General features: G+C 35.5%; 1 protein-coding gene across 2 annotated transcripts in view; it reads left to right on the forward strand.

The window, feature by feature from the left end:
- Positions 1–21,664, forward strand: part of UEVLD (UEV and lactate/malate dehyrogenase domains) — a 74,223-nt gene extending 52,559 nt beyond the window's left edge. The window contains exons 9-12 of one of the 2 annotated variants that reach the window (XM_074230146.1): positions 1,540–1,713; positions 12,167–12,230; positions 15,554–15,677; positions 17,394–21,664. In XM_074230146.1, coding sequence (XP_074086247.1) covers positions 1,540–1,713; positions 12,167–12,230; positions 15,554–15,677; positions 17,394–17,561 — 530 coding nt within the window. In that variant the 3' untranslated portion in view covers positions 17,562–21,664. Of the gene's footprint in view, positions 1–1,539; positions 1,714–12,166; positions 12,231–15,553; positions 15,678–17,393 lie in introns of those variants that run through there. The other variant, XM_074230145.1, reaches the window with a different exon arrangement.
- The last annotated feature ends 2,231 nt before the right edge of the window (positions 21,665–23,895 follow it).

Raw genomic sequence — 23,895 nt, forward strand, 5'->3', positions numbered from 1 at the left:
ACAGTTGCTTTAGGTGATAGAATTTCCTTTTAAGAGTTTCCCTAAGTTCATGAAATCATAGGTTCAAAATGATTTCCCCCCTCTTCAAACAAAACTCAGTGGCATTATAATACTACATAGTAATGAATCACCTTTTAAAATGCCAATTTTGGACCAGTGAGAAAAACAATTTGATGGTTAAGAAGAAGTCATTAGGGCAACTAGGTGGCACAATGGAAAGAGCAGTCCTGGAGTCAGGAGGGTCTGAGTTCATATCCAGCTTCAGATACTTAATAATTACTTAGCTGTGTGATCTTGGGCAAGTCACTTGACCCCATTGCCTTGAAAACAAAAAAGAAGAAATCATTATACTCTGGAGGAATGTTAGTCTTTGAAGGGAGTATTCCACTCCTTGTTATTAACTTGTCCTTTTAGGCATTTTTAGGAAACTATTAACTTGAGACTTTTTTTTAATATTTGCGATTTCATTGGCATAGTGAACATTTGGATGGAGAAATTCCCCTTTCCATCTTTGCAATTTATAAGACTTAGAGAGTTGGTAGGCACTCCAAGAGGTTGATTTCATAGGCCAATTACCTCCTTGAGACTGAGATAGACCCTCAGTCCAAGCCTTTTGGACTCTGAGGCTAGCTCAGGCTGTTCTTTTAATATCGTATATGGTAAGAGAATAATTGAAAGCAGTTTTGAAATCTAAAACTACATACACATATGTCATACATATGTGTAAAGAATATTACATTGATGGGGTGGCTAGGTGGCATAGTGGAAAAAGCACTGGCCCTGGAGTCAGGAGTACCTGGGTTCAAATCTGGTCTCAGACACTTAATAATTACCTAGCTGTGTGGCCTTGGGCAAGCTACTTAACCCCATTTGCCTCACAAAAACCTAAAAAAAAAAAAAGAATATTACATTGAAACTTTCTTGTAACAATATTTCCTGTAAGGGCAGCTAGGTGGTACGATGAATGGAGAGAACACCAGCCCTGGAGTCAGGAGGTTCTGAGTTCAAATGCTACCTCATGTTTGTACTTATTAGCTGTGTGACCCTGGGCAAGTCACTTACTCCCAATTGCCTCACAAAAAAACCCGAACAAATAATATTCCCTCCAAAGCAGGGTTCTTAAACTTTTTTTATGTCATGGATACATTTGGCAGTCTTGGAAAACCTATGAACCTTTTCTCAGAACAATATTTGTTTCCTACATTCATTAAAAGAAAAACTAAATTTTAGTTAGTGAAAATAATTATGTAATTTTTTTTTCTTCCCCACACAAATTCACAGACTCACTGAAATCTGTTTCTGGGTAGACGCAAGGCTAAGAATTCCTTCTATAGAGCAAAATGCAATGTATGAAAAGTCTATGGTTAAATTGATTTCTGAAGTCCCAAATTGACCCTGGTCATGGATGCCAAGAAGACTGAGGCTCCAGAGTAATTTATTTCATGAAACATAATGAATGTTGATTTTCTTCTTGAGCTTGTAAAGTGAGGGCCTACTGGAAGTGATGCCATGCTTTTTCTGCTTGTATCCAATGCTTAGTTGAAATAATGACATATGCAGCATGGAAATTGAGCGCCTTTCCTGAAAATCGAGTAATGGGAATTGGATGCAATTTGGATTCAAAGAGATTCCAATATATTCTTACAAATGTTTTGAGAGCACCTAACTCAGGAAAGAAAGTGTGGATTGTTGGTGAGCAAGGGGAAGACAAAGGTAAAGTAATCCAGATATATTTTTTTTAATTGGAACAAGTGGTCTTTTGGGGTTCCTTTATGTTGTACCTTTCTAGATTTCATAGCTTGTGTCTAATAGCTTTACTACCAGAAACAAAACAGGAGTTTCTACAAGAACTGTTCTACAAGAACACACACACACACACACACACACACACACACACACACACATACATACACATATTTTCATTTGGTTCAAGGGTAGGCCCAAACAATTTTATTAGATATGATAATAACATTTTTTTTTTTGTGGAGTGCCCAAGACTACCTTGGTGCTAATTTCCCATACCTGTAGTTAACTCAAATACATGAAATACATGACTTTTCTCATGTTCTTCCCCATGTAAGAACTTTCTTATTGCGGCAGCTAGGTGGCACAGTGGATAAAGCACTGGCCCTGGAGTCAGGAGTACCTGGGTTCAAATCCAGTCTCAGACAACTAATAATTACCTAATTGTGCGGCCTTGGGCAAGCCACTTAACCCTATTTGCCTTGCAAAAAAAAAAAAACCTAAAAAAAAACCTTTATTATCTATCTTACCTTCCAGTCATCTTCTGTCACTTGACTCCCTTCTGTCCTCCTGGAATAATTTCAGTGACATTCTTCCTCCTGATGCTTTCCTAAACTACCATCCTCCTCCCCTAGGTATTAAGTCTAGAGTGACTTGATGAAAAGTTATGTGATAGCACTAATCAAGATCTGTCACAAGCAAGTATGTCCTGAGTACTTTCTATGTACGTAGTGTTATAGAAGGAGCTAAAGATTCATGGATTGTTATGCTGCTGCCAATCATATTTATCAACACATAGAGACATTTTAAAATGAAGTTTTATTATATACTCAGAGCACAAATTCAGCCTTTTAATGGCCACTGGACAACAGTCAAAGTTCTCCTAGGTCTTATATGGTTTCCAATTGTAATAGAGAAGGGAAAAAAAGGAAAAGTAAAAAATTATATGTTTTAAACTTCTGCTTGTGGTGGAGCTTACACTAAACTAATTGAGGAGGTTTATATGTCAAAGGATACTTAAGGAGAAAAATTACTTCTATTAGGGCAGACCCAGAAAAGTTCTAGGAGACCCAAGTTCAGAGACAATTGTGAAGGAACTCACACAATCAGGAATCTCTTTCAGTCAGATCTTTTTTTTTATTATTTTATTTATTTTGTTTTACAATTTTTTCCTCCATTCTTGCTTCCCATCCCCCACAGAAGACATTCTGTTAGTCTTTTCATTCATACATTGATCTCAGTTGAATGTGATGAGAGAGAAATCATATCCTTAAGGAAGAAAAATAAAGTATGAGATAGCAGAATTACATAAGATAACGTGGTTGGGTTTTTTTTTCTAATTTGAAGGTGATAGTTTTTGGTCTTTGTTCAAACTCCACAGTTCTTTCTCTGGATACAGATGGTAATCTCCATCACAGATAGCCCCAAATTGTCCCTGGTTGTTGCACTGATGGAATGAGCAAGTCCATCAAGGTGGATCATCACCCACATGTTGCTGTTAGGGTATACAGTGTTTTTCTGGTTCTGCTCATCTTACTCAGTTTCAGTTCATGCAAATCCTTCCAGGCTTCCCTGAATTCCAATCCCTCCTGGTTTCTAATAGAACAATAGTGTTCCATGTCAGTCAGATCTTTTAACGTCACTAAAGCCAGTGGATCAAGTAGTAGGGAGAGCTTTTATACTAAAATTTTGGACCTCAACCAGGTAGTCATATCCATTTGGTGGAAGAATTCAAGAAGCGTTCACCAACTGTTCAGATAAAGAGCAAGGATGTGCTTTATCTAAGTACAGTTTTCCTATACTGGGCCAGTTTGCAAAACATGCTTATGTCGGTTCTCCAACTGGGGTCTCTTTACACAAAGCCCAATATATTTACAATATCACAGTTAACCCTATCAGATCAATTTGTAAATTGATCAATAAACACAGAAAAAAATTGTTTGAGATTTGTAACTACCCTGGATAAGGCACTTGAGACTATTTGCCTATTTCCTATAAAATGAAATGGAGAAGGAAATGGCAAACATTCTGTTATCTTTGCCAAGAGAACCCCAAAGAGGGTCACAAAGAATTAGACCTGACTTAAAAAATAGTGAAAGTTCCTTTTGACTGAAGGTCATTAAATCAAGAAGCAAAGATAGAAGATAAAAATTTAATTAGCATCAGCTGATACATACTTGCCAGGTGACTTAAAAAGTCTTCAGAACAGTGAGGCTGCTCAACCACTTTTTCTTTATTGAGAAGTTGAGTACTAGGTACAAGATATTAGGTAATTTGGGGGGAAGAATGTCTTAAACTTGGGTGTCCCTCAAGATTAGGTATTTTCCAGTATAGATATTTTCTTGTAGTTAATATCAGAATGTTTAAGTGGGATGTGTTCTTTAAGGGAATGGAGACCTCCCAGTTCAATCCTGCAGGTTCCATTTCTTTTACCTCTAAGAGGTTCCTTTTAATTATTGGAAAAGTGAAGATGTTTCCCCTCAAACTCATAGCATAGAGGTTTTGCTCATTTCCTCCTCAATAATCCTGTTCTGGGCATAATGAAAGGTACAAAGAAGATACCTTTTCTTTTGGTTTTTGCAAGGCAATGGGGTTAAGCGACTTGCCCAAGGTCACACAGCTAGGTAATTATTAAGTGTCTGAAGCCAGTTCTGAACTCAGATCCTCATGACTCCAGGGCTGGTGCTCTATCTGCTGCCCCATTCCTTACCTTCAAAGAGCTTATAATCTTGGAGAGGACAGACAGAGCAATATAAGACAAAGAACAGTGAGTTATCAAGGTGAGTTCCTTGGCAGCTCAGTTCCTTCTTAACTAAATTGGAATTTAAATTGACACAAGTCACAAAGTAAGTTCAGTGCTGAGGATCATGATTGTTATGGTAGAAATATTGCCTTTTTGAGTTCATATGGTAGGTTACTGCTTCTGAATAAACACAGAACTTAGAGAGGAAAAAATCTACTTTTTTAATTATGCTAAAACATAGATTTTGGTGGAAGAAAATTAATCCTGAACCAAGTTTAGAGTTTCTGAAAACTTTTATAAAGATAATCATATCAGAGAGACAAAGTAGTTTTTAACATACAAAATTTCTAATGGCCTCTTGGACCACCAAGGTCATACTATTGCTTCCTTGACTTAATGAAGAACAATGCAAAGGTAGCTACTAAACAAACTAAGTTAGTACAAAGTAGTAAACAGACTGAGTTTTAGATTTAAACACTGACTTCTAACTGGACTCACAGCATCCAAATTGTTCTTCATTTAATCTATCCTGCATCCTTTGGACCAAATACTCTTCCAAAAGACCCACTTTCATCATGTAACTCTTCTATTCCAAAACCTTTAGTTGCCTAAGGTTAAAGTCTATGGTCTTTCATTCAAGCTTTTCATTTAAGTTCTTTCATAGTCTGGCCTCAACCTAGTCTGATTTATGTCATCTCCTGCTTCTCTTCTAGTTTGCTTGGGCCAAACTTGTATGCTTATGGCACAACTTTACTCATTCTGTGATTCAGTCTAGAACGTTCTTTTTTGCCTTTGCAGATTGAACACATCCTTGAACAATTCATCAGCAAGCATTTCTCTGGGGGTAAATATAAAAATAAGTAGTCCTTGCTTTTAAGGGACTTATATTCTATTGGAGAGACAACAAATAATTTAAAAATATACATAAATCCATTCACACACACACAAACTCACATATTTGTATTATCTATAATACAGGGTGGTTTAGGGGAGGGAGAGCACTAACTGTTGAGGACTCATGAAAGGCTTTGTGTAGGGAGTGCTGTGAAAGAAGCAAAAGATTCATTGAACTAGAGATGGGCAGAATGCTTCACAGGCAAGAGGGATGGCTGATGCTGAGGTCCAGAAATCTATCATTCCATAATGCGGTATGCTGTGTGTGAGAAACAGCAACCAGTTCTCCTGGACCAGAAAGTACATGATGGAGAATAATGAACATCAGCATTAGAAAGATTGATCCCAGCCAGGTTTGGAAGGACTCTGATACTAAGCTGACTTTCAGATTGTGGTGATCTTTTTCTTCTCTTGATTCATTTTATTTATAATTAATTATCTGTTATAAAATCATTTGACACCTGATCCCTGTACAACCTCCTGACATTAGAACTACTTTTATTGTAGTTTGAAGTTATCTTTTTCAACATGCTGTTAGGGAATATTTTGGTTTCCCATAAATCCTAAGGTCCTTGAGGATAAAGAATATATATCTTGTCCTTTCGTGGCTTCTGCAGCAGTGATGTCAAACTTAAAACACATTTTTACTTAGAAATTATCAATTAACATTATTTGTGTTCTGTTGAATACTTATTTTATTAACAATTCCTAATTACATTTTAATCTAGTTGGGGCAGGAATTTTTCTGGGGACTTATAATTTCTCTATTTTTTTAAGACATAGCATAGTGCTATTATGACATGGGAAGTGCTCGGTGTTTTTAAATTTTATTTAAATCAGTTATCAAAAATAATATTTATTGATTGTTTAACTCACATCTAAGTGTGTGAAAAGTTTCAGAAAAGCTCTGCTGATTCTACAGTAATATGGAAGTGACTACATTCCCCCAGGGCACATAAATTGCTCATAGTTTTGTCTTTTTTTCCTGTTAACATTATGTTGAGAGGGGCATTCCAAGAAATACCCTTGAAAAACAAACCAGTCAGCCAGTTAATCAGGTATTTATTAAGTACTTAATATTTTCCAGGCACTTTGCTAAGCATTGGAAATATAAAACAAAGAATGAAAAAAATCCTTATTCATGTTGAAGCAGTGACTTAACTTCTAATGGGGAAAACAAGTACAGAAAAAAAAAATATAAATATATAATATATATAGCATAAATATAAAGTAATTAATATATTAAATGATTAAGTGAATGAATATTAATTTAACATATTATATTTTTTAATTTTGATTTGTTCCCAGATAATAAGGGAAAGGTAGAGAGAGAGATGTTAGTTCTGTTGGAATAAAATGTTTTTCTTGTAGATTTGGGAGGGAAAAAAAATTGAGGAAAATTTATTATCAACATTTCAGATAGTGATTTAGGAAAAAGTACTCTAGATGTTGAATCAGAAACCTATATTTGAATGAATAGCTTGGGTGACTCTGGGCAAGTCCCTTAATTTCTAATGAATTTCAGTTTCCTTATTCATAAAGTTAGCATGAATCTCAGAATCCCAGAGGCCATCTAGTCTAATACCTGAACAAAATCCCTATTGTAGCCAACTGACAAGTATAGACCTTAATTGGAAAAGGTTTTCATGGACTATGAGCTCAATTTTAACAATGTTATATGTCAGTCAAAATACTGAAAGGATAATTAGAATAAAACGTTGATGGAATAATAGAATCTGAGTTGTAATCTGTTCCTTATATCCATATCTGAAAGGATTGACTTCTAGGTTTGTAGGAGCTACTTACAACCTAGTCCTCCACTTGAAAGCTGGTTATGCACCCCCTCTGCTGGTGACAGCCTTAGAATGTTAGGCTTAGAGTTCCCAGCTTTATATATTTAGCTGATGTTTTTATCTGAGCATGTGAGGAAACTAGGTGGCTGCAGTTGTTTTTCAGGCATCCAAAAAGAAAGGCCAGTGATAGAAATCTTGAAAAGAATGGGAAGGATGTCTCCTTCTGGGACCTGAATTAACTCAAGCTAAGACAGGACAAAAGTCTATAGTTACAATATTTTTTCTATTTTTATTGAGATTTAAAGTTATTCTGAACATGACAAAGATCAACAGACATAAACATTTCCACATACAAACAACAGGAAATATTGTATATAAAACCTCAACTCTCTATCACATGCAACTTGTATTAAATGTTTTAAAGTCAGCGTGTTAATTTTAAAACCATCTTACATCTGGGGTATTCAGGAGAACTTGCACCTCCCAAGCTCTTTTCATGGCTGTTCATCCCCCTTTTGTGTCCACCTAATTCACCTACCTCTTACCTGTGGCAACAAGAGGCTGTAGCATGTGCATAGGCCACACTCTGGTAAACCAATTTGGCAGATGGACTAAGCCAGGTGGAGGGTAACCAACAAGTTTCAAACTTGTCAGTTAGTTAAGGGAATGACAAGCCCAAGCATGTGAAGACTTTCCCCAGTAGAATGGTTGGATGAAAACAATATGTTCCAGTGGCCACAAAGGCAGCTGAAGCAGGTGCTGAGGAGAGCTTAGTCAGGCATAGAAGACACCAAGATCATCCACTATTCTGGGCCATTGCCAGTCATCTTGACTTTTGTCCTGCCACTGGACTTTTATGACTCAGGAAGAGAAAGTGAGACTGAGGACTTTGGGCAATTCTCCCTCACTTAAATCCAGTTCATGAGAAAGGCAAGGCATCGCTCTGTTAAGTAATTGGTACCCTTCAAAAACAAAGGATAATTACCTAGCTGTGTGGCCTTGGGCAAGCCACTTAACCCCATTTGCCTGGCAAAAAACCTAAAAAAAAAACCACTAAAGGATAAACAACAAGATCTCCTTTTGAACTTCTTTTCCTTCTCTTCTGTGCATTTTAAAAATGTTTATTTTTTATTTTCTTCATTTTTGACATCAGTATCAATAACTCTCCTCTCTAATTCTGGGCTGCCCCCATTTCTGGAATGTCCTGTCTCCTCAACTTTGCCTATAAAGATGAAAATAGATATAGCATAAATAAAAGGTTAATTAATAAAAATGTATTCAAAGCAGTTAAAAAATAATTTGGGAGGGAGGGTACCAGTAATTAGGGAGATTAGGAAAGGCTTATGAAGAAGATGATGTTTGACCTATATCAAATTACTTTGGCTTCCTTAAAGTCCCAAATAAAACCACATCATTTTGCATCTTTTATAGAAATCCTTTTCTAACAATTCTAATTCTAGTGCCTTCTGTCTTTTAATTATTTTCTATTTATTCTGTCTTTAGCTTGCTTTAATATATTTGTTTGCATGTTGTCTCTCCATGAGATTGTAAACTCCTCACAGGCAAAGACTTATCTTTTGCCTCTTTATAGCCCTAGAACTTAGCATATTATAGGTAGTTAAACAATGTTTATTGATTGATTGATTAAATCATATCTGGATTTGGAAGTTTCAGAAAAAAATTTTAGAAAAACTCATCAGATTCTATAGTAATATGGAAGTGATTATATTTCCCCAGCACAATACAAATTGTTCTTAGTTTTGTCTTTGTTCCTGTTAATTATATTGAGAAGGTCAATTCAAGAAATACCCTTGAAAAACAAATCAGTCTATCTGGGATCTATTAAGCACCTATTATTTTCCAGGCACTTTGCTAAAGCACTCAAAATATAAAAATAATAAATGAAAAATTCTTACTTATGATGAAGCAATGACTTACATTCTAATGGAGGAAAGAAGTACAGATGAAAATAGATATAGCATAAATAAAAGGTTAATTAATAAAAATGTATTCAAAGCAGTTAAAAAATAATTTGGGAGGGAGGGTACCAGTAATTAGGGAGATTAGGAAAGGCTTATGAAGAAGATGATGTTTGACATATCAAATTACTTGCCTTCTCAGCCATGGAGGTGGGAAGTGGAGGGAAAGGAAGAATTAGGAAATCAAATATATTGAAAAACAAATGCTAAAAATTGTTTATACATGTAATTGGAAATAAAACATTAATTTTTTTTAAAGATGATGTTTGTAAAGGAAGCATTTATTAAGCACCTACTATTTGCAAGGCACTGTGTGAGGCAGTGAGATTACAAATAAAGAAAACAATCCCAGTTCAAAGGAAACTTACATTCTGACAGAGGAAAAATAATAATAATATCTAAAATTTATCTAGTGCTTTTAGTTCCTATTATGATGTCCATTTTACAGAAAAGAAAACAGGTCAACAGAAGACAAATGACTTGCCCAGAGTAACACAGATAATAAGCCCTAGGCAGAATTCATAATTAGACGTTTTCTGTCCACCATGCTATGCAGTTACCTGTAAAACGTGTTTGTATATGTGTGTGTGTGTAAATATATGCAGAATAAACACAAATGACCAAGTCAAATTGTTCAATACAAAGTAGTTTTGGAGGTAGAGCTATTAGAGATTCAGGGATCCATGCTCATTTTGGCAGCATATATACAGAGATCTATTTGCATGACCCTTGTGCAAGGATGACTGGCAAATTTGTGAAGAGATTCAGAGATTCAAAAATGCTTCACATAAAAGATGGTGCTTAGGAAGGAAGAAAGCAATTCCAAGTCAGAGGTGAGGAGGGAGTTAGTTCATTCCAGACATGTGGAATGGCTGATGCAAAGGCATGACAATGAAAGATGAAGTGTTTTTGGTACTGGCCATAGAGAATGCTAGTTTGGCTGGATCATAGCAAATGATGCTGGAATGAGAGTTGGAAGCAGGTTTTGAAGAATTTTTGAAATTAAACGGGGAATATATAGGCTCTGGCATGGCAGCAATGCCTCTCAACTCCCACATTTAATCTTACATCTTTCTAAGACTATCATAGAAATTATTTTGCTGGATCTGCCCTGGAAGCATGCTCCAAAGACCTGTAAGAACTTTTCATTGTCAGCTTGACATAATTAGTTCAGCGATAATCAAGTTTTATTGAATCAGCAAAGATTTCATGATCCAGAGTGATGTTCCATTAGGATCAGTCAGTTGTACAACTCCCTGTGGAAAACACATTGAGGATTTACTTCTTTTAAAATGGAAATTCATAGGGACTAGAATTTTTTGTAGTGGCCAATGCAGGGCCATACTCAGTAGTGGCCAATTCTTTGTAACTATGACCTCCATCCAGTGTCTTGATGGGAAACTCTCCATTTATGCCAAGACATACACAGAGATGGCTTGAGTGAAAATGATGGAGACATTGGGGAATGGCTGAACAAGTTATGGTATATGTATGTTATGGAACACTATTGTTCTATTAGAAACCAGGAGGAAAGGGATTTCAGAGAAGCCTGGAAAGACTTGCATGAACTGATGTTGAGTAAAATGAACAGAACCAGAAGAACAGTGTACACCCTAACATCAGCCTTAATGGAACTTGCTTATTTCATCAGTGTAATAATCAGGAATAATGTTAGGGTATCTGCGATGGAGAATACCATCTGTTTCTAGAGAACTATGGAGTTAAAGACCAAAGGCTACAACCTTCAATTTTAAAAAAAAGTTGTCTTATATGCTACATAATTTTTCTATCTCTAATATTTAATTTTTTTCCTCAAGGACATGTTTTTTCTCTGAACACATTCAATTTTGATCAATGTATAGCATATAGAAACAATGTAAAGATTATCAGACTGCCTTCTGTTGAGGCAGGGGAAATTGTTAAATTCAAAACCTTACAAATGATAGGAAGAAACTATTATTGTATATAGTTGGAAAACAAATAAAATATTTTTTTTAAAAAAAAGAAAATGGTGGCAGACAAAGTCCCAGGATGTGATAATGTGAAGACTATCATGGCTTACAGATCTGGATTAATTCAGTGACCTACCAGATGTGTCCAGAGGCTGATCTGTCCCAGCAAGTTGCATTTACATTTCTTCAGGGCTTATTCTGTTAACCATTCCTTAGAAGACCTATTGAACATCAGGCCTAAATGACTTCTAAATTCTCATCTGTTTCCTTTTAAATCATCATTATACTTACACATCTGGTTTCTAATTGTGTCTTTGCAGGTAAGTCCATTGTCTCAGATGCACTAGAAATGGAAGTGCATTTTTATGTTATTTCTTTCCTTCTCATTAATAAATAGAAAATATTACTACATATGCATATATTATTGCAAATTATCAGGACTGTCCCTCTTCTGTGTTTGTTATGGCTGATCCACCTGGGAATAAATTAAATATAGAATGAGTAGATGTTAAAAAAAAAAAGTTGAACAGGGAACTTTACTTTTGATGTTGAAGCAAGAGGGGGCTACTGGATTTAATTGATTGGGGGACTGATATGATCAGATCTGCAATTAGTGAAATTTCCTTTTGCATAGGAGATTTCTTAAAGCAAGAAGACCAGGTAGGAGGCCCTTACAATAATCTAAGCAGAAAGGAGGAAGTACTGAACTAAAGTGGTGATTATATAAGTAGAGAAAAAGGATCAGATATGATAGCTATTAAAGTAGATAAAAACAGTAAAATTTGGCAACTGATTAGAAGTTTGTGAGGGAGATTGACAATTTGAATATAACAGTTTAGGGTAAAATGTCTTTCTCATTTTAAAGTAATCAATAATATATATGAAAGCTTCAAATGAAAATGATAGTACCAAGATAGGGGAAAAAATATTTTTACTAAGTTCATGGGCACTTCTTTAGCAAAAGAGTGTCTTTCTTATTGTTTCTTAATCCATTGAAAAAAGCTGACCTGATAAATGTTAAAAAAAAATATATATATATATATATATATATTTAATTCCCAGTGCCTATGTGGAGTAGTGAAGAAGAAGCAGTAGCTCCAAACTTCCAAGTGCAGCTATTTAACAGGTAACAAAATGAATCTTAAATAATACTATCAGAAAAATGACTGCCCAGTGGCCTCTTTTGGACAATCTTAATCTCTGTCAATAATCTAGCTAACTAATTTTTCATTGAAACAAATGTATCTTATCTTTAGAAGTTCTTATAATTTTATTTATAATTTTTATTTTTATATTATTTATATTATTTTATGTAATTATATAATATTCTATTCTATTATTTAATATTCTATTATTTAATTTATAATTTTAATTTATAATTATTAATATTTACCTACTAAAAATAAGAGTCCATTTCATTGCAGATTTGCATTTGGGGAGAGGGGCAAATTTTTTCCCTCAGGCTTTGGTACTGTCTGAGAACATACCCTGCCAAAATCACAAACTCACTATGCTTCAGAGGCAGAACTTAAATAGTCAGGTCTTTTTAACTTCAAGACTAGTTTTCTTATCATGAGAGGCCATGTTGTCACTCAGTTTTGCATTTATCAGAATTTTTAAATGTAGACTTCATAATCTGTACCTATAATAATGACTTATATACCTGTTTGACCATTGCAAGTAAAATTAGTTGGTATGGACATATCTGCAATTTGAGAATCTTAAAATTCTTTTATGTCTTTCATTCATACTTTATAAATTCTGTCTTAAACATACAGGTAATATTTAAAGGGAAATAGAGTGAAATAAGTAGAGGTTTTATAATATACAAATAATAATTTTTTTCTTTTAACTTATTTCTGGTTTTTTTATGTTTTTGCTTTTTTTTAGTTTTTGCAAGGCAATGGGGTTAAGTGGCTTGCCCAAGGCCACATAGCTAGGTAATTATTAAATGTCTGAGACCAGATTTGAACTCAGGTACTCCTGACTCCAGGGTTGGTACTCTATTCACTGTACCATCTAGCCACCCCTTTTTTACTTGTTTCTAAATGACTATAAATATTAAGCTTTTTCTCATGGAATTTGTTTAGTTTGTGTGTGGGGGGGCGGGATTTAAGTGACTTGCCCAGGTCACACAGCTAGGTAATTATTAAATGTCTGAGGTCAGATTTGAACGCAGGCCCAACTCCAGGGCCAGCGCTCATTCCACTGTGCCACCTAGCTGCCCCTGGAATTTTTTTAATGGTGTTAGAGAGAATGACTTTCCTATCTGATCAGGTTGGTGCTTTCTAACTGCCTGCATCCTAGGGAGGTCAGCTTATGTTAATAGCCCCTGTCTTCAATTCTAGAGGCTTGGGAACTCAGTTTTATTAATCTTCCCAGGGTAGATTAGGCTCTCTTCACAGGAACCAAACTCATGGGAGGCTGACTTCTTTTTATTCTTTTTGGTTGTATTTTTATAAATTAATTAACTTTTTTGATTATGGAATAAAACAAACATTTCTATAAGACAGTATGATAAAAAAGATGATTGCACATGAAATTGCAAATCTATGCATAATTTACTATTCCTTTTAAATATATAATGAAGTTATCATGTAGATTTCTTTTCCCTCCCCCTTTTTTCTTTCTTCCCCTGTTCCCCTACTCTAAAGATTGCTACCCTTAGACACAAATAGATATATGAATGTTTGCTCTTGTCCTTCATTATCAAAGATACCAAAATGACTTTACTATGTTAGAGACAAACCATAGTGTGTCCGACTGTGGCTGATCAGACCAATGTGAACTTGGAATGCTCCAACATAGATTGGGCACAAATTGGTCATGTGAATACTTGAGTGCATTCTCTAAACTTATGTATCTTGTGCTTCCTTTGAGCTGCTTCCATTCTCTCTTGCTTATAGAGGACAGCACCCTCTGTTGAGGGCTTGCCATGCTGGGCAGTCCTGTGCCAGTGTGTTCCATGCTGCACAATCAATTCCAACGTTTTTCAGAGAAACCTTGAGATTGTCCTAAATCACTTTTTATGATCCCCCATTCCCCTGCCAACCACAAGCACTTGCCCTGTGTGAGTTCTCCATAAAATAGTCTTTTTGACAAATGTTCGTCTGTCATCCTACCAATGTGTCCAGACCTTCATAGTTGCACTCTCTGCAGTAATGTTGGAATGCTAGGTAGTTTAGCTCGAGAAAAGGCCTCAGTGTCTGGTATGTTCTCCTGCCAGGTGATCTTCAGAATTTTCCAAAGACAATTTAAATAGAAGAAATTCGGTTTCCTGACATGGCACTGGTAGATGGTCCAGGTTTCACAGGCGTATAGCAATGAGGTCAGCACCACAGCTCTGTAGACCTTCAAGTCGGTAGTCAATCTAATACCTATTTTCTCCCACGCTTTCTTTCAGAGCCTCCCAAATAGTGAGCTAGCTCTTGCAATGTGCATGTCACCCTCATTATCAATGTGTACTTTAGATATTTAATATATATATATATATACATGTATATATGTTTATAAAATTATTCTATACATACTTTATCAGTTCTTTCTCTGAATGCATATAGCATCTTTCTTCATATGCCTTCTATAGTTCTAAATCAGAATGTTACTTTACTAATTTACAATGTGGTTGGACTTTTTCAATAACTGTAATGCTCATGTCTGCTATTCTTTTCCTAGTGCCAAAATACCTAGAAAACAAAATTAGTAATCAGAAAATTGTTTTGTAAGCCTCCTCAATGCCATTTGAAATGACTGCCCTAAATCTGTAACTTTAATTCTATCATCAAATATTTATAGAATTAAGGACTCCCTCTGATGCACTTATGGGAAACCCTGAACAAGAATTTCACAGGATGAACAGAGATGGATGGGTAGCAATCTCTTTCATTGGAGAGAACATCCAAATTGATGAAATCACAGAGCCAATAGAGTATCTAAGCAACAGCAGGGAAATTTCTGTTCCACTTGTAACTGAAGAAAGTAATATGTCTGCATAATGATTTATTTTCAAGTTAATGTATTCTCTTGTTTTAATTTTTAAAATAAATGGAAAAATCTGTTGCTGAAAGTAATTTTTAATTTTTAAGCAACTGTCTTTAAAGAAAATCTTAAATTATTATCATATTCTAGGTACTGTATTAAATAGTTCCTAAAGAAGTCATGTGCAGGGGTGGCTAGGTGGTGCAGTGGATAGAGCACCGGCCCTGGAGTCAGGAGTACCTGAGTTCAAATCTGGCCTCAGACACTTAATAATTACCTAGCTGTGTGGCCTTGGGCAAGCCACTTAACCCCATCTGCCTTGCAAAAACCTAAAAACAAACAAATAAACAAAAAAAAAACACAAAGAAAACTCATGTGCCATAAAACCTCTTATACTGTATATGATATGTAGAGTTATTTGAAAATGGTTTAAAAGTACCTTTTCTGACCTTTTTTTCACTTCTACCTTAGGGCCATGGAAATATTAAAAGTAAAAGGTCAAAGATCCTGGTCTGTTGGTCTGTCTGTATCTGACCTGGTGGATAGTATCATCAACAATAAGAGGAAAGTTCATTCTGTATCAGTTTTAGCAAAGGTAAGCTTTATTCTATTTGTATCATTGTTTTTGATTTTGATATTGGTATAATTTGATATTTTTATTTTCATAAAAATCCATTGTCATTAGATAAAATATTGTCTGGGTAGTTTTTGTTTTCAGTCTATTTCTTTTATATTAGACACCTGAAAATTTCAAATTATTAGATTTTTTAAAAATCATAGTTTTATTTACTTCATTCTCTGCCTTATCTGAATTTAAGACTGTCACAGTTGGAAAGGTAGCTAATGTGCTAGATGATGTTCTCTATAGATATTTCTACAGGCTGGAATCATGCTGAATTTTATCAAGAGGAAATAATCCAAGGGATAACTTGCAAAGTTCTATATTTAGATTTTTAAAATTACATAAATATGCTGTGGGGAAATGTTCTTTAAAAGCACTTTACATGAAAAGAGCAATGACAGGGTGGCTGGTGGTGCAGTGGATAGAGCACTGGCCCTGAAGTCAGGAGTACCTGAGTTCAAATCTGGCCTCAGACACTTAATAATTACCTAGCTGTGTGGCATTAGGCAAGCCACTTAGCATCATTTGTCTTGCCAAAAAAAAGAAAAGAATAGAAAAGAGCAATGACTTTTAGATGACTTGCAAGCTTAAAATGAGTTAACATTGTGGTGTGGTTGATGGAATCTTAGCTTATAGTAATAGATTTTTAATGTCTAGAACAAAGAAGGTGATAATCCTTCTTTATTCATTACTAGTCAGATTACCTTTAGAATACTGTTTAATTCTGGGTGCTATATTTTAGAGAGGACATCAGACAATTGCTCTTGGAAGGATGCTTAGATTGGTGAAAGGAACTCAAAATCATGTCATAAGAGGAATGGTTGAAAGAAGTAGGAATTGTATGCAATCTGAGAAAGAGAAGACTTGAAAGGGACAGCACATGATAGCCATTTTCATGTATCTAAAGGCATCTAAAATCATGAATATAGTGAAAAAGAATGATTAGATTTATTATTCATGGCATCAGAAAGAAGAATTAGGACCAGTGGTGGCATGGTGTGGTACTGGACTCGGGAACAACTGACTTCACTTCTCATTTTTGACTCTTCCTGGCTTTGTGATCATGGTCAAGTCACTTAAATCTTTCCAAACTCAGTTTCTTCATTTCTCAAGTGAGGGAGTTGGATTCTTATGACCTCTAGGGTCTTTTTCCAGCTCTGAATACATGATTCTATTAATTGTAGCATGGCAAATCCGTGCTCAATATATGTGGAATAACTTCCTAATATCAAAAGCTGTCCAAAAAATGAAGTGAATTTTTTCATATGATAGTAAATTCTCTTTCTCTGGAAGTATTAGATGGATGACCCCTTATTGGGAGTGTCACAGAGTAGATTCATCCATCAGACATGGATTGCAATCCAATGATTCCTAAAGTCCCATCCACCTCCAGGATTCTGTGAATCAGAAGCAATGACTATTGAGGCTTAAACACTTTGTGAGTACCATCAATAATTTTTTGCTTGTTTCTGATAACAAGATCTTAGGTTTAGAAAAAATAAAGACTAAAAAAGGAAAATTCATCTAAAATAATTAACTTTTTATACATTTTTAATTTTTTTTTTTTAATAATTTTTTAATCATTAACTTTGAAAGGAACAAGATATACTAGCTCATAGTTAAGATCTTAGCTTCTTTTCTTTGTCAGTGATAGATATCCACTATATAATCTTTACTTCTCCATTTCAGGGGTATTTTAACATAAACAATGAAGTATTTTTAAGCTTGCCTTGCATCCTTGGAGACAAAGGTGTGTTTGAAGTCATCAAAGCCACAGCAAAAGAAGATCTGGTGACTGAGAAACTGCAGGGCAGTGCATCTACAATCCGTCGTCTTCAAAACCAACTGAAACTTTAAAAAGAATTTTTAGTATTGGGTTTGCTAAAGGATGCAGTTTTATAAAAGAGGTGGCAAAGGGAGGTAGTTTTGAATTTCTGTCTATCCATGTGACTCCTCAGGCCTTCAGCACCTTACTTAATTTTTATAGAGGAATGGATGTGCCATCATAGCAGCTTTTTTGACCAACACAGCTATTTGAGTACAAGTTAAAAAGAAAAATTAAACACTGGGGCCCATTGTTACTCTCGGGAAAGCTATGCTAAAATCTCGGGAGCAATGCAAAATATTTGGAAACTCTGCTTGCAATGAGTTTCATTTTTAAACATATATCATAACACATGCAAAATTAACACTTGGGGAATATTTTTAAAATGCTGAGTAATTTTTTAGTTTAAAAGTGCGGTTTAAAAATCTAAGTATGTCTTGTAAAAGATCTTGTATAACTTTACAATTATTAGATTTGCATTCCCAATTGATTCAAGGATTATAATGCAACTTTTCATAATCTGTTTTGCTAAGTATTGAAGATGGTATTGGTAAAATAATTCTTCCAACATTTAATAAGCAACCACTGCTCTGTGCATAGCACTTCAGTCTTTCTTTAACTGAATTAACTACCCAAAATGGGAAAACATTTGGCATTCACTTTAGAATAATGAAATGATTGTTGTTTGTATATCTCAAGGAAAAGAAATAACTGTTTTAGTGTTGTCTGCCAGAAGTAATTTTATTTAGCTTCAGTCTGTAACTTAAAGAGAGAAATATCCATAAGTGAATGTCCTTTAATTGGGGAATGCTTAACAAACTGTGGTATATGTATGTGATGGAACACTATTATTCTATTAGAAACCAGGAGGGATGGGAATTCAGGGAAGCCTGGAAGGATCTGCATGAACTGATGCTGAGCAAGATGAGAAGAACCAGAAAAACATTGTACACCCTAACAGCAACATGGGGGCAATGATAAACCTTATTGGACTTGCTCATCACATCAGTACAACAATCAGGCACAATTTTGGGATATCTGCAATGGAGAATACCATCTGTATCCAGAGAAAGAATTGTGGAGTTCGAACAAAGACCAAAGACCTTTAATTTAAAAAAAAAAAGGTTTTCTTATTATGTACTCTTGATATCTCTTATATTTTATTTGTTTTTCTTCTTAAGGATATGATTTCTCTCTCAACACATTCAGTTTAGATCAATGTATAGCATGGAAACGATGTAGCAATGTAAAGACTAACAGACTGCTTTCTTTGGGGGGGTGGGGGGAGGAAAGCAAGTGATATAAAGAAATGCAAATTAGGGGGTAAATTGTAAAATTTTTAAATAAATAAAATCTTTCACTTAAGAATACAAAAATTGAGTGAGAGAGAGAGAGAGAGAGAAAGAGAAATATCCAGCCTTCCCTGGCCCTTCCTGACCCCTCCCTGTCCTCATGCCCTTGGATATGTCTCTACTCCACAGCAGTTTGATGTAACATTTATAGGAATGAACCAGCATGATGTTATTCTGTGTGGAGCTTTATTGTCATTGTGGGTTATCTCTTGAAAAAATATCAATATTATATTTTGTATTTCAGACCTGCCAGAAACAATTTTATTTAACAATAATATTTTTTATCTTAGAAAATACAGTTTGGAGTTAACATTCTACTTCAACAAATAAAGTCATTTAATAACTATTCAATTCTTTCCTTCACTAGACTAATATAAAATTGAGATTATTAATATTTTAAGGAAAATTCTTTCTGGTACTCGTACCAGTTATTTGATTAACAATATGTTGTTTTCTTCCAATAGAATGTAAACTCTTCAAGAGCAAAAATTGTTTTATTTTTGTCTTTGTTTTTCTAGAACCTAGCCCAATCCCTGCACATAGTAAGAATTTGAGAAATGCTTGTTGAATTGAAGAAAGTGTTATATAAATGAGAATATTATATGATTAAGTGAATACATGAAGACTCTTCCTTTTCCTTGAATCAATAGAGTAATCATTTTTGAGTTAGAAAGTGGGATCATGGGGCGGCTAGGTGGCATAGTGGATAAAGCACCGGCCTTGGATTCAGCAGTACCTGGGTTCAGATCCGGTCTCAGACAATAATTACCTAGCTGTGTGGCCTTGGGCAAGCCACTTAACCCCATTTGCCTTGGAAAAAACCTAAGGAAAAAAAAAAAGAGGGATCATATCCCCTTACATGAATTGCAAGGCAGTTGCTTCAGGGATAGAGAAGCCCAAAAAATGGATTTTAACAAGACAGAAAAGTTCTCTGTTCATTAGTCAGTTAAGAAGCAATGATTAAGTGCCAAATATGTACTAGGTCCTGTGATATAAAGAAATGCAAAAAAAAACCCAAAACCTCAGTTTGCAATCTAATGTATGAAACTGCAAACAGCTATGTACAAACAATCTATAAATCACAAATAATCTCAGTGAGAAGGCACTAGCATTAAGGGGAAATCAGGAAAGTTTTCTTGTAGAAGGGGAGATTATAGCTTGGACATGAAGACAGAGCTACAAACTGGAGATGAGGAGGAAGAGAATTCCAGATATGAAGGGGACAGCCAGTAAAAATTTCCTGAATTTGGAAATGGGGTGTCTAGACAAGAAGCTGTAAGAAGACTGGAAAGGGAGAAGGTCAGACTTGTACTGGAAGAGAAGTTTGCTTGCATAGTGGAGGCTGGCCTGGAGATGGGAGAGATTCAAAGCAGGAAGACCAGATAGCAGGCTAGTTCAGTTATCCAGCCTTAAGTGAGAAGAACTTAAGCAAAACTGTTGACAGGGTCAGGGGAAGTCAGAGGTGGGAAGGAGTTGTTTGTCAAAAATGTTGCAGAGGCAAAATTAGGAGGCCTTGGCAACAGGATGGTTGGGGGTGGGATGGGGAGGAGGAGTGAGAGTGAGGCATCAAGGGTATCTGCTTGTTAATCTGGATGATTGAGATAATGTTGAGACCCTCAACATTAACAGTGACATTAGGAGGAGGAGAGAATATGGGGAGAAAGATTGAGTTCCATTTTGGACATACTAAATTGAAGAGGTCTATGGGACATCCTGTTTGAGATATGTAGGTCATTAGGTTAGGGCAGGATAAGTAAATTTGAGTAATATAAGCATAGAAAGCATAATTGATTCTGTGAGTTTTGATGAGATCCTCAAATGAAATAGTAAAGAGAAAATATCAAAGATAGTCTTATATGATACCCAAGATTGGAGGGGAAGACAATGTAGGAAAGGAGACTGAGGTTCCTTAGGAAAAGAAGAAGAAAGGAGAGAATGGTGTTATGAAAACTGAAAAGAGTATTCAAGCTCTACTTTCCACCCTGAATCCTTTTCTCTATTAAAAAACTTTTGTTCTTGGCCTTCTATACAACTTTATTTTTTAGTTAGTTTTTTTTTTTTTGCAAGGCAATGGGGTCAAGTGGTTTGCCCAAGGCCACACAGCTAGGTAATTATTAAGTGTCTGAGGTCAGATTTGAACTCAGGTACTCCTGACTCCAAGGCCATTGCTCTATCCACTGTGCCACCTAGCTGCCTCTATATGCTTTCAAAATAGGGAAAAGGTCAAAAATATTTTTAAACTGAATCAATCTATCGGTACTTATTATGCTCCTCTCTAGGCCAGGCACAAGGGTTTTATCCCTATTTGTATGTAGGGTGAAAAAAAAAAAGGCAGTTCATGCCCTCAAGAAGTTATGATCTAATGAAGGAAGATGACAAAACCAAAGGAAACAAAAAGGTGCCTGACTTGGGGGCATGATGATATCAATATCAAAGAAGACCCAAAGCAGTGCAGCCAGGTGAGAACGTTGATTAATTAATATATCTATAGAAACTGAAAAGAATATTTTAATGTTCCCCACAAGTATATGAACACAAAATGTGTTTTAATTTCCATTGTAAATTTTTACCTCACATTTTTCTTGATATTTAATGAACTATATATATTTCAGTATTTCATAAATGTTGAAATCTATATGAGGTTGATTGAATTAGTAATGTGCATTTTTTTTAAAAATGTAAAAATCAATGACTAAATAGATTTGAAAAAACCATCAAATGTCAGTGTTTTTTTTTAAACCTTTGGACACTATGGACTAAGAAAAATTGATTGATTGATGATGTTTATGTCGCTCTTTCTCAAAGAAGACCGTGACATCAGGAGGGGTGATGCCATGACAAAGATATGAACTGGATTTCAGTGAGGGAGCTGTGCTAATTCACCAGCCTCACTTTCTCCTCTAGAGCTGAATGGGTCCATTGGTCAGATATGAATAAGGACAGTTGGAGGTGGTTCTGGACCATCAGAGTTAAGTGACTTGCCCAAGGTCACACTGCTATTGAGTATCAAGTGTCTAAGGCTGGATTCGAACTCCCATCCTCCTGACTCCAAGACCAGTGGTCTATTCACTGCAGCTTCTAGCTGCCCTAGACTAAGAAAAATCTATGAAGAGAGCAGCAGAACTCTCCCACTATTCCTGAATAAAATAATACAAAACATTCTTTGATAATTTGGGGGAATTATTAATTACTGAATTAAAGAAAAATTATTTTTGCATTGTTTGAATCTAGCCTTCTATGGCAAGAAACCATACAAACTGCTTAAAAACAGATTAGATTAATGCTTAATTTAGGATTCCAGGTCAGCCTAACCCCAGAAAACATCAAGAGACCCCCAAAATTGATGTGTAGAACTTCCATTTTCCTGGGAAATACATTTCAGTTAATCTGTATGAAAATTAGTCTATGTCCCATATGCCAATCAATCAAATGTTTCATTGCTCATTTGTTTTAAACCTATAGGATGTGTTACTCCTAGAGTTGTATATGGGGAGTGGAAGAGGGAAGAAAGGGGAAAAAAGCAGTTAACTGTTTTGGCTTTCCCCTTTGCTAGACAACCTAATAAACTTCTAAATTTTTTCGGTTCTGGATTTGGTTCTCAGCCAACATTAATGAATTAAAAGTATTAACTTCCTATAGGAAGCATTATTTCAGCACCTTACTTGAAAGAAAAGGTGAGAGTTCTCTCAGCAGCCTCAATAGTGCTTTTAAGAAATGCTTAGTATTTAATGTTGAAACCACCTATAGTGGTGTTCTATGAATCCTTGATTTTATTGATATGAATTTTCTCTCTCCGACACTCAAAGGATGGGTCAAACACAATGCAACAACCATAGATAGTTATTTGGTTTTCTGACCCACAGTAAGAGACAAACCTTAATTTGGAGGGAAGAAAGCAAATGGAGAATGGAGAGGTGAGTAGAAGCAAAAGCACTGGGAACACCAGCCTATGGTTGTTTACAGAAAAACTGGAAAATGAGAAATAAGACAATATGAATTTGGTTATTGATGTCCAAGGCACCAAAACAAAGTTATGTTCAGAATCATTTTTTTATTTGTTTGGTTTTTTTAGGTTTTTGAAAGGCAAGTGGCTTGCCCAAGGCCACATACCTAGGTAATTATTAAGTGTCTGAGACCGGATTTGAATCCAGGTACTCCTGACTCCAGGGCCGGTGCTTTATCCACTGTGCCACCTAGCCGCCCCCAGAATCATTTTTAATAAGGTAGGAAAATGCTTAATATATGAGATATTCAACATTAGTTTAAAAATATTTTGGCGCCTTAAGGAGCAAGCTAGAAAATTGATTTTCATGATGCCATGCATACACATATACACACATATATGTTGAAATTTTAGTTGAGCAAAGTGAAGACTTCCCGAGACAGTGACCCCAGAGTTATGAGGGACATAGAGTTTATTTACAAAATAAGGGACATTTATTTCTTTCAAAGGAGTGAACTGAGTTCCTTATTGGAACACTCCTGGAGGAGGAAGTGGGAAGTGACATATAGGGCTGAGCTCTTCACAGGACTCATTATGACCAAGTGCCTCATTTGGGAAATAGGGCACAAAGATGATTGACTCATTAGTTTAATTATTTGTTAGCAAAACATTTTTTCCTCATCACACACAGAACGTTTTTTTTAAAGCCTTTGCCCTCAATGATCTCACAATGTAATGAGGCAGATATATAAATAACCAGGTTCATAAAAGCTATAGAGAGTGAATTGGTGATAATCTCTGAAAATAATGAATTAGCTAGTTGGGGGACCAGGAAAGATCTCCTATAGAATATGGGATTTGAAGGAAGATAGGGAAACTAAAAAAAGCTGAGGTTAGGAGGGAGGGCATCATTTCAGGAATGGGAAACAACCAATGCAAAGCACAGGAGATGGGAGTGTTATGTGCAAGAAACAGCAAGTGGACCTATGTGGCTAGATCATAGAATGTGGAAGGGGAAGAGTTTAAGAGTAGAAAGATAAGGTCACATTAAAAGCTTTAAATGCTGGTTGT

Source organism: Macrotis lagotis, chromosome 3 (genome assembly GCF_037893015.1).
Source record: "Macrotis lagotis isolate mMagLag1 chromosome 3, bilby.v1.9.chrom.fasta, whole genome shotgun sequence".
NCBI lineage: Eukaryota > Metazoa > Chordata > Mammalia > Peramelemorphia > Peramelidae > Macrotis > Macrotis lagotis.